The sequence below is a fragment of the Piliocolobus tephrosceles genome, chromosome X (assembly GCF_002776525.5).
Source record: "Piliocolobus tephrosceles isolate RC106 chromosome X, ASM277652v3, whole genome shotgun sequence".
Classification (NCBI taxonomy): domain Eukaryota; kingdom Metazoa; phylum Chordata; class Mammalia; order Primates; family Cercopithecidae; genus Piliocolobus; species Piliocolobus tephrosceles.
Window position 1 is genome coordinate 70,915,626 of NC_045455.1, and position 11,734 is coordinate 70,927,359.

Consider the following 11,734-nt stretch of genomic DNA (forward strand, 5'->3'; position numbering starts at 1 on the left):
AGAAATAATCCTAATTTAAAGTTTTGTTTTCTGAAAATTGGTGGTTTCATATACTTTAAGGACAGTGGGCCATATTTCAACAAACTTTTAGTGTTGTTTTAAGAGTCGCTTACAAATGGCTGGAGATTCTCTAGAATTATTCGAGCACATTGAGTGGTTCAAAATCTGAAGTCTGCAAAAATAAAATTGATATTATATATTTATCAATAACAATATGTAGGTTAACTGATAAAATTTATTTCGTTTGGGTTGCAAGTATACCAACTCACTGTGGAGATGGTGGATATGCTAATCACATGCTCTTATTGGCAAGTGTAAATATCTTTTGTGAACTGGTTATGGGAATATAAATTAATAAATAAAATTTTTTGATAGACAATCTCATGACATCTGTGCAAGAAAAAAATAAAAAGGAATCTTAATGGTTGGAAATAATTAAGATAAACTCAAATGATAAATTTTCAGAATCTACTGCATCTCTTTTGAAACAGGGCAACCAACCATTCATCTGAAATAGTTTGATAATGGAGATGAGAGACCCTCGTTACTTAACCTCTGAGATTCCTTTTACTTGTGACTTTCTGATTTTGGTGCAGGTGCGTGTAGGCAACAATGTGCTGTTATTAAGTGTCTGCCTGACATAGACACTAATGGTTTCAGTGAGATTCCCATTTCTTTTCACATTATGCAGTCTGCTTTGTGCATAGAGAGTCTTGACCCAGCCCTGAGACATCCTTTTGCATTGCAGGAGAAGGATGACATCCAGAGGGCAGAATGCATGTTGCAGCAGGCGGAGAGGCTGGGCTGCCGGCAGTTTGTCACAGCCACAGATGTTGTCCGAGGGAACCCCAAGTTGAACTTGGCTTTTATTGCCAACCTCTTTAACAGATACCCTGCCCTGCACAAACCAGAGAACCAGGACATTGACTGGGGGGCTCTTGAAGGTAACTGCAAACTACTTGCTTACGATGGGGAAAGGCACTCACACTTCTAATTCAATGGCAATTCAAACTCACTTCCTAAGCAAATATAAACTATTTGCACATGCAAACAGGCCATTAATTCTCTGGTATGCAACAAAGAGAATAAATAAATTCATCAAGTCAATTTCAGCCAAGCAGGAGTAATTAAATACCATTATATCGCGTCCATTATATAAAGACTTCATCCATTATCAGAATTAAATGTTTTAGGAAAGATAATGCATTTAATTATTAGATGAAATAAATCCGGAGTTTCAAAAAGATAATTTATATACTTAATGGACTGTGTTGATTCCTAGAGGCAAGAAGCTGCCACCATTCATTATCAAAAAATGATATTTAATGTATGCCGGGATATGCTTACTGAGTTTTGGTTTGTTTTGTTTCTTATGGGAGGTACAGAAAAGTATTTTGAGGCAGAATCCCTAACAGTTATATTTTTCAGGTTAATGCTCTAAGATTCAACAAAAAGCATATAGCTTTAATTAGATTCTACCAGGTAGAGGTGCCAGAGATGTTTACTTGATTTTTTTTTAAAAGTCATGAACTAGTCCCAGTATTGAGACAAAAAGGTCAATTAATATTAAATGAATGTCACCCTAGCAAGGAGATTAAGATCTGAAGTATGAGTTAATCCTTTTCCACAGCACTTTACTCTCACTAGAAATGCAGCATAATCGTGCTTCCACACTCCTGCATTTGTGTCATTTGCTGAATTATGGTCAGGGGGTTGTGTGCATTTTGTTGATTCCCAAATCTATATATCCAGCCCACTAATCACCCATTTCAGCTGCTTCTAGAATATTCCTGTTTGGGTCCTTGGCTATCATTTGAGGTGCAGCATATGCAAAACAGAATTGATTATTTTCCCTCCCAACCCCAACCATTGCCTTTCCAGCCCACCTCCCATCCCATTTGCCCTCTTTTAGAAATGCTCCATTTCTATTAATCGTACCATTTGTTTTTCTTTAGTCACCAAAACTAAAGACCTTGGATCCTACTGTATCTTCCTATCATTCATCCCTACATCCACTAAATCAGCAAATACTAATAATTCTTCCTTTGGAACATTTTCTCAATTGTTACATTTCTTTTCTGCGCTTCCAAACTCATTACCTCATACACCAATTATTTTAATGGATCTTGGAGCCTCCATTTATCAAATGCTTGAGTGTATCCCACATGCTAACGTCAAACACTCTGCTCTCTGCTGTGTTTAATTCAAATGCATATCGCCTTTCAGTGATTCTGCACACTGCTGCCAGGCACATCCCAGGACTGATTTTATTATATCTCTGCCTTGCTCAAGAATGTATTGTAGTAATTTTACAAAGCCATAATGACTGCCATTGTCTAATAGGTCAACTAAAATGTGCTACCTGGTATCCAAAGATTGAAACCCTGTCTCTCCAAAAAAATACAAAAAATTAGCCGGGCGTGGTGGTGGGCACCTGTAGTCGCAGCTACTTGGGAGGCTGAGGCAGAATGGTGTGAACCCGGGAGGTGGAGCTTGCAGTGAGCTGAGATCGCACCACTGCACTCCAGCCTGGGAGACAGTGAGACTCTGTCTCAAAAAACATAAATAAATAAATAAATAAAATCTCCAATTCTGACTCCTTCTTCCAGATAGGGTTATCTCATTGGGCTGTACAGTATAGACCCCTGACCAAACCAGTTCCTGATATTCTTAATAGAGACCTTGCCTGTTGCTCCCTTTATATGCACATTTATACTGTCTTCTACTCCCACCCCTTGCTATCTCCCCAAATCCTCTACTCTTTCCTTTTTCTGATCCAGATTTTGCTAGCTATCCAAGGGCAAGTTCAAATTCTGCCCCCTCCAAATTCAGTCCATACTGTTCTTTTCCCTGTCTCAACTCAAATAACAGATATATCTATCTACTAAGTGAGTTCTGTAGCTTGTATGATCTCTGTTTGATGCCTAAAAGTCCTGTTTTTTCCAGCAAGAAGGTAAGCCTTTGAGAGCCAACTGAACGGCTACCCTACACAGGATTCCACACACTACTAATAAATGCTGTAGAAATACATGTGGAATTGAAATGGAAAAGAAAAATTAACACCATATGAGAACCCTCATCCAAATCCAATAGGGTTTATTTTATTTCTTTCTTTCATTCTATTTTCAGTTTTTATTGCATCCTCTTTAGTTAAACTTTGGACATAAAAAAAGGCATGTTTTCTTCCATCCCAAAACATAACCCATCTTCCTTCATCTAGGTGAGACGAGGGAAGAGCGGACATTTAGAAACTGGATGAACTCCCTGGGTGTTAACCCTCGAGTCAATCATTTGTACAGGTAGGAATATTTGGGAACTCATTCTAATGTAAGACAGAGACCTCGAAAGAGCCATAGGATTCCAAATACCACCATGATGTGCATTCTCTTCACAAAATGTGCATACCTTGATGGAAGGGGAAAAGTGCCAAGTTGAGCTTCAGATGTTGGCTATTCAGCTGAAAAACTCACCTACATACATCAGTCTCACTGTGTGCTCAATATGTAAATCGTACCTCAACAAAATGAAACATTTACTCTATGTCATAAGTGATCATACGTATAATCTGCTCACAAGCAGGCAAAACAACAGATGTTAAGTTTGTGGTGAAGTGTCTCCTACGCCACTTGTTAAAGCCATCTTCATTTTGTTTTTTTTAACATTTCTTTTACATTTACTTAGTTTTACAATTTTTAAACCTTTAGGTACAAGGGTACATATGCGGGTTTGTTATATAGGTGAATTGCGTGTTGCAGGGGTTTGGTGTACAGATGATTTCATCACCAGAGTGCTCTTTCTTTTCCTGAGGCAGCATGTGTTGGATGGAAGGGCATAGCTGCTCACACCTGGGAGGAGTGAGTCCCCCAGTCTCTCTGAGTCGTGGTTTCTTCACCTCTATAGATGGAGCTATAGAGTGTGCAGGGTTGTTGTGAATATTCTCTGAACTAATATGTAAGAAAGTGTCTGGCCCATTGTAGGCCCTGAATAAATGTGGGATATCTGAGAATCCTTTTGTGTTTGTTTTGTTCAGTGACTTATCAGATGCCCTGGTCATCTTCCAGCTCTATGAAAAGATTAAAGTTCCTGTTGACTGGAACAGAGTAAACAAACCGCCATACCCCAAACTGGGAGGCAATATGAAGAAGGTAAACAATGATGGGTCTGATGTTCCAGCAGGCAGGCAAGTCATAGCCTGCAAGAGCGCTCTAAATACTTTATAAGGCAGCCAAACAATGTTTATCCAGAAATTAAATTCTAGTACAGCAATCAGAAACCTGAATAGGTTTATTAAAGCGTGTCCATTATTGCAGTCGATTACTTATTTATAATTCCATGTTGGATGTCTTCAAACATTATCATGCAAAAATTCTAATTAAGATAATTAGAGCAAGCAGAGAGCCACAGGGATTTTTCCCTCAGCAGGATCTTTATTCTAATTTCTAAAGAATTGGAGCTTTGTTCTGACAGCTTGACTTGTTCAAATAGTTTGTTGACTGTCAACACAGTGGGAACATTGTTTTGAAACAACAGGGTTGACACAGCCATTTCTCAGCATTTCTTATTGCTGTGACTGTTAATGATCCATGCGTAGCTGCAGGAATATCTGTTCACATGTCCGTTTGCTATGTGTGCAGAGGATGGAGACTCCAAATTTTCCATGTCAATCTCTGTGAATTCACCTATTTTAGAAATATTACATGGAGGTAACTAAGGATGGCTCTCCATTTATGTAGTGTGATATAGCGGTGAACATATTCCTAATAAGGAATTCATTTCGGTTTTCTACATTATGAATTTTTTTTATGAAAGTGAGAGGTTTCTAAGGAAAGATGAAAAATTCTTTACTTTTGCATCCTAGAATTGCAGAACCAGTTGAGACTTGAGAAGTCATTCAGTCTGACCATATTTATTTCATTTTTATCATTATTTTTATTATTTATTTGGTATTTATCATAATCAAGATGGTGACGTTAAATCACTTTCCTTTCTGCTCATTCAGCTTGAGAATTGTAACTACGCGGTAGAATTGGGGAAGAATCAAGCGAAGTTCTCCCTGGTTGGCATCGGTGGACAAGATCTCAATGAAGGAAACCGCACTCTCACATTGGCCTTGATTTGGCAGCTAATGAGAAGGTAGTATAGCTTATGGAAGTGGCTTTTTCTTGAATGCAGTATTTACCTGGAAAAATATTAGCAAATTTTTAGCAGTATGAGTTAATTCAGTAAATGTATGTTTTAAGCTAATCTTAATAACCAGAGAAGCACTTTTTACCTTTCTGCTTTTTGTTTCAGTTCTGTCAGTTTTTGTTTCAAGTATCATGAAACTCTGTTATTAGGTTCATAAACAGTTTAGATTGTTGTTTCATTCTGATTTAATCATCCCTTTGGCCTTATGAAGTAGTCTTCTTTATGCCTACTAATATTCTTTTCTCTGAAATCTATTTTTTCTGACATTAATAGATAATAGCTACTGTTGCTTCTACAGGCTTCCTGTTGATTAGTGGTCAGCATGGCGTATCTTTTTACCATCCTTTTACTTCAACTGATCTGTGTAAATAACAATTACTTTTAAAGGGACTTTTTAAATAAAGGTGAAATTATGCTATATTTATCTACATATTTACTATTTCTAGTGCTCTTCCTGCTATTTTATAGATTAAGATTTCCATTTGGTATCATTTTCTGTCTACCTAAAATATTTCTAATAGCGCAAGTCTGCTGGTGATGAATGATTTCAGCTTCTGTGTGTCTGAAAATGTCTATTTCATTTGCAAAAGATTTTTTTCTCTGAGTGCAGAACTCTAAGTTGATAGTTTTTTCTTTCAGTATTTTAAAGATAGTTTCACTGTCTTCTGGCTCACATTGTTTCCAAGAGGAAATCTATTGTCATTCTTATCTTTGTTTCCTTGTATGTAGTATTTCTTTTCTGGCTTAAGATTTCTCTTTATTACAGGTTTTAGGTAATTTTATTATGATGTATATTGTTGTTTCTTGTTTTGTTTCTTTTTTTTTTTTTTTTTTTTTTTGTGTGTGACAGAATCTTGCTCTGTCACCCAGGCTGGAGTGCAGTAATACGATCTCTGCTCACTGCAATCTCCACCTCCTGGGTTCAAGTGATTCTCCTGCCTCAGCCTCCTGAGTAGCTGGGACTACAGGTCCACGCCACCATGCCCAGCTAATTTTTGTATTTTTAGTAGAGACGGGGTTTCACCATACTGGACAGGCCGGTCTCAAACTCCTGACCTAATGATCTGCCCTCCTTGGCCTTCCAAAGGGCTGAGATTGTAGGCGTGCCACCCCAGCGTGCCCGGCCCCATTGTTGTTTCTTATGCTTGACGTTTGTTAACTTATAGGATCTATGGGTTTATACGTTCCATAAAATTTGGAAAACTTAACTTTCATCTCTTCAAATATATCTTCTGTACCCACCAACCCTGGTTCTGGGGGATTCCAAGTGCGTGTATATTTGATCATTCAAAGTTGTCCCTAAGCTCACTGATGCTTTATTTATTTATTTCCTCTATGTTTCATTTTGGCTAACTTGTATTGCTATGTTTTCAAGTTCACTAATCTCTTTTGTGTGTGTGTGTGTGTGTGTGTGTCTAATGTTCCATTAACTCCATCCAGTGTATATGTTTTTTAACCTGGATATTATTGTCTCCATGTATAGAAATTTTGAGTCATTTTTATATCTCCCATATCTGTCCTTTCCTTTACCTTCTTGAACATACGGAAAATAATTACAGTAACTTATTTTGTGATCTGTTTCTACTAATTTATTTTCATCTTCATTATGAGTCATATATTTTGGCTTCTTTGGATGCTGCTAATTTTTTAACTATATGTTGGATATCATGAATTTGACCTTGCTGTGTATTGGATATTTCTGTATTCCTTTAAATATTCTTAAATTTTATCCTGGGATAGACTTAAGTTACTTAAATACAGTTTGATCCATTTGAGGCTTACTTTTAAGCTCAATTAATCTAGAGCTCATTTTGCTTGTTAGTAATGAGAAAATAGTCTTCTGAGTACTTTACTTGATGCTCATGTATTATGAAATTTTTCCACTCCAGCTGGTGGGAACAAATTATTTCCAGCCTTGTGTGAGCCCCAAGGATTGCTCTGCCAGCTCATTTCCGGTGGGTTTTCCCCGCAGCCTCTAGTAGTTTCTTCACACATGTGCACTGAGCAGTCCTCAGCTGAAGACTGAGGGAAACCCACTGAAGGCCGCTGAAGCTTTCTTTCTGAATGACTATCTTCTCTCGATACAGTTCTCACTGCTCTGATATTCTTCCCCCTAAATTCTAGGCACCCGGGCTTCCTTCATTTCTCATTCCTGTTTCCTCCACTCAAGAGGATGGCCATGCTCTGTTTGGGTTTTCTCCTCCTCTGCTGCAGCTTGGAAACTTTTTCCATGCTGGGAAAATCTTAAGGCTCACTTTGTTTTCTTCTTTTCAGGGACCACTGTCCTGTGCTTCCTATTGTCTGATGTCTGAACAACATTGTTTCGTATGTTTTTCCCTGTATTAGAGGTGTTTGAATGTGGTTCTTGTTATTCCATCATGGCCAGAAACAGAAGTTCCTTTCATAGAGAACTTTAGAAACATTTTGAAACTGAATATAAGTTTGACTAATGTGAGAATTATAGGGTGATATTAGTTAAACAAAAATAGAATGTAAGAAGATACGCAAACAGAAAATAGATTATAAGAAAAAGAAACAATTTTGGTACAAAATCATAAGCTTGGGAAGACTTTTAGATAGGAATTCTGTGAGTAATAAAATAATTTACTTGTAAATGCTTCAGTCTTTCCCCTTATACTAATAGCTCTGACAAAGCAGGAATTTTACATCCCCTCATTAGAGTCTATGTTAGTGTGACATAATTCATTTTCCTACCTGGAAGGAAGCCCCAGAAACTGCATGTCACATTACATTCCGTCTGGCAAGATAATGGCAAAGGCAAGGTTTGTGGTGTGCCTAGGCACTGCGGCTTTAGTTCCAAGACACTGTCTGCAGATCCTAATAATGGCCGGCTCTGGATGTAATTGTGTCAGTATTTCCAGATAAGGTAGGATAATCAGAAGTGATCATTAAAGATTTCACTCCCTGATTCACATTTACTTTACTAAATGTAGAGCTCCATTACCCATTTGTAAACTGGGGTCTTTTTAATGATGGAGGCGGATGTCATAAGGCTCCCCTGATGCCTAAAACTCCAGAGCTAAAGAAACTCCAACTCTATCGTTTAGTTTACTGCATGTATCCAGAACATCACTGAAAACTGCTTAGGGCTGTTCTCACCCGTGTATTTCCAGATGCTATTTCCAAGCTATCTTTATTATCTTCCACAAGTTTTGAATTTCTAACAGATTAGCAATTCATACTGATTGCTTTAAAAACCAAAGCAAAAGTCCTTTTAGTTGCAACAGTTAAACTGACTTATGGGTTTCAATATTAAATAATCTTTAATATATTCTTTTTTGATGATTAAAAAGCTCAGGGCAGCTGGGTGTGGTGGCTCATGCTGTAATCCCAGCACTTTGGGAGGCTGAGGCAGGTGGATCACCTGAGGTCAGGAGTTCGAGACCAGCCTGGCCAACATAGTGAAATCCCATCTCTACTAAAAATACGAAAGTTAGCCAGGCATGGTGGTGTGTGCCTGTAGTCCCAGCTACTCAGGAGGCTGAGGCAGGAGAATTGCTTAAACCTGGGAGGTGGAGGTTGCAGTGAGCCAAGATCGTGCCACTGCACTCCAACCTAGGTAATGGAGCAAGACTCCATGTCAAAAATAAAAAATAAAAAAACTCAGGCCAGCTCTATTCTGTGTTAAATTTGATAATATCTGAAAAACATCTTGCAATATGATCTTTGAATGTTTTATAAAAATGTGGCTCAAAACCCTATCGAATGACTGGCACATACACAATAAGGTCTACTCTGCTATTGCTATCTCCACCTGGTTAAAAAGTCGTATTTCTCATGAGTGTTTACTACACAAGAATTATGCATTTAAGAAAGTAGACAGAGAAATATATTACTGTAGAAGGAGAAGAAATGACTGATAATTATATAAATGGCACCAGAAGGGATTTTTTTTCCCTGCATGCCATATATTAAAAGATCTATTAAATTTACAGCCAGTTCTAGCTGGAATGTATTTCATTGAATTGTGCTGATGTGCTAATTTGGTCATTTATCTGGACAATAAATAGCTTGTCATTTTTTCCCATGAGTGCAAATGAGAGATATGTACTTAAACTTCCCTTTCCCCTTCAGTAGCTTGGAAATCGTTCTCAGGGTGGACAGTTGGCAAACAGCGTGTGTATAAACTTGCAGATAAAACCCTTGAAGCAAGCAGGCTGCCAGCACATGGCAATGATAGCTGTACTCAAACAAATGAACAAAGAATCTGAAGCAGACAAATAGGAAACTCTCCCCAAGTCAAACAGGCTGTGGATGGTGAAGTCAGGATGGGTCCTTCAAAAACAAAACACCACGGTTTGTTCCTCTGTTTGTTCCAAATAGTAAATAAATAAAGCAAGTGTTGGAAGGCAGGAAAGTAAGCAGGTAATAATCACATCCCTGTGCTGTCTCATCCAAACCTCATCAATCCTCTTGTTGAAGGAAGAACTGGCTAAAGCTGGAGCTCATGATGCTGTTTCATTTGGACAAAGAGCTTTTCAGCACAGCACATTCTGCAAACACTGGTAATACTGAGATCTTGTCTGGAGGGCTCCATTTAATAGCACGGTCATCCCGAAGCAGGTTTGATGATACGCAGTAATTATCTCAAAAGGAAAAATCTAGAAAGGCACAGACCAAATTAGTTTTTGTTTTATATTTTGAATCTTTATTTAGATGAGCAATTGCTTAGTGTACTATCTAGAATGGAGGCTCCAGCCTAATTTTTTTCTTTTTTTTTTGGAGACAGTTTTGCTCTTGTTGCCCAGGCTGGAGTGCAATGGTGTGATCTCAGCTCACTGCAACCTCCACCCTCCGGGTTCAAGCAATTCTCCTGCATCAGCCTCCAGAATAGCTGGGATTACAGGCATGCGCCACCACACCTGGCTAATTTTCTACTTTTAGTAGAGACAGGGTTTCTCCATGTTGGTATGTTGGTCAGGCTGGTCTCAAACTCCTGACCTCAGGTGATCTGCCCGCCTCAGCCTCCCAAAGTGCTCGGATTACAGGCATGAGCCACCCTGCCGGGCCCAGCCTCATTCTATTCTTTCTTCCCTTTGTGTTTTTTTTTTTTTTTTTTTAATCATTGTACTTACAAGTGGGTGTCTGATTCCATTTCAAACCTCTGCATCTCACTTGAGGCGGCAGAAAGACTGCCTTGTGTTCACTGGAACTCTGTGCCACTGTGAGAGGCTGTTGTCAAACCCCAGAATGCAATAAGTTGCCTCCACAATTTGCCATACCTCTATAAGGTTCCCTGTTCCTTAGTAGCTTTTTACTCTTGCAGTTAGACTTTAGTGTAAAGGTGGGCTTCTCTGCACCATTTAGTTCCTGGGCTTAGGAGGTAGGTCAGGAACACTGCTGCTGTTTATATGAGCATGTGGACAATGCAGGGCTGCAACTCCTGATGAAGGGAAGTGAGAACTAGGTCCTGGGACAAGAGAAGCTACCAGAAGATTAAACTTAGTTTGTTCCATCAGGTTATATATGGAGAGGACCTAATGAAGCAAGCACTAACCTACCGTTTTTTATTCAGACATTTATTAGGCAGAAATTCTTAGATGTTACAGTAAATGCTAATAACTTAATATGCATGCTATCCAGAAATAAGAAGCCAGTTATGCCATAAAATGTAGCCTTTATGAACAGATCGAAAGTAGGATCTTTTCCAAATTAGAAATATTTTGAAAATCTATCTGCACTTATCCCATTTATACTCATGATTTCTCAGCAATGTGTTCCCATCTCTGGGCCCAGACTAAACATCTTTATTATCCCCTTGCTTTCCCTGGGAGAAAGTCACTCCATTCATTTCACCCGCCACTCTGTGCCTTCATGTACTAGATGCCCAGTAGTGCTAGGCAGTCTGCTAAGCTCTGATGAACAGGGCACATGGACCCTGTCCGAGGGCACACAGTGGATGCCATTGCCATCAAAAGTTCCGGGAAACAGGTTTGAAGCAAGTGTACCAATACTGATTAATACACTGTGTAAGCCGGAAAAGTGATACTTGAGCTGAGGATTGTTCAAAAGATTAGGAATTCACTAGAAGGGAAGAGGGCCCAGGCACTGAGTACAGCTGAGTCCCAGAAGCAGGAGGCAGAAGGACGATGGAGGTGTGGCCGGGAAGCTGCTGATGGCTCTGTGCGGTTGAAATGTGTATAGGTCTTTGTGTGTGTGTGTGTGTGTGTGTGTGTGTGTGTGTAGCACACGATGAGCAAGGAAGCAGGGAGGGAAGTGCTGGAAAAGAACACTAGAGCCAAATTGTAAAGGGTCTTGTGTGCTATACACTGGAGCTTAACCTGTATTCTTTGGGCCATGTCGAGTCACTTTAAATGACGCGACCAAGCAGGGAACAGTGGCATGTGTCTGTGGTCCATCCCATACTGGGGAGGCTGAGGTGGGAGGGTTGCTTGAGCCCTGGAGTTCGGGGACACAGTGAGCCATGACCATACCTGTGAATATCCACTGCACTCCAGCCTGAGCCATGGGCCGTACACTGAGACCCCTTCTGCAAAAAAAAAAAAAAAAAAAAAAAAAAAAAAAA

At 39.2% G+C, this 11,734-nt stretch overlaps 1 protein-coding gene across 4 annotated transcripts in view; it reads left to right on the plus strand.

The window, feature by feature from the left end:
* Positions 1-11,734, plus strand: part of LCP1 (lymphocyte cytosolic protein 1) — a 67,436-nt gene that overhangs the window by 45,379 nt on the left and 10,323 nt on the right. For all 4 annotated transcript variants that reach the window (XM_026454244.1, XM_023187454.1, XM_023187455.1 and 1 more), the window contains 4 exons: positions 749-944; positions 3,221-3,299; positions 4,031-4,145; positions 5,000-5,133. In XM_026454244.1, coding sequence (XP_026310029.1) covers positions 749-944; positions 3,221-3,299; positions 4,031-4,145; positions 5,000-5,133 — 524 coding nt within the window. The remainder of the gene's footprint in view (positions 1-748; positions 945-3,220; positions 3,300-4,030; positions 4,146-4,999; positions 5,134-11,734) is intronic.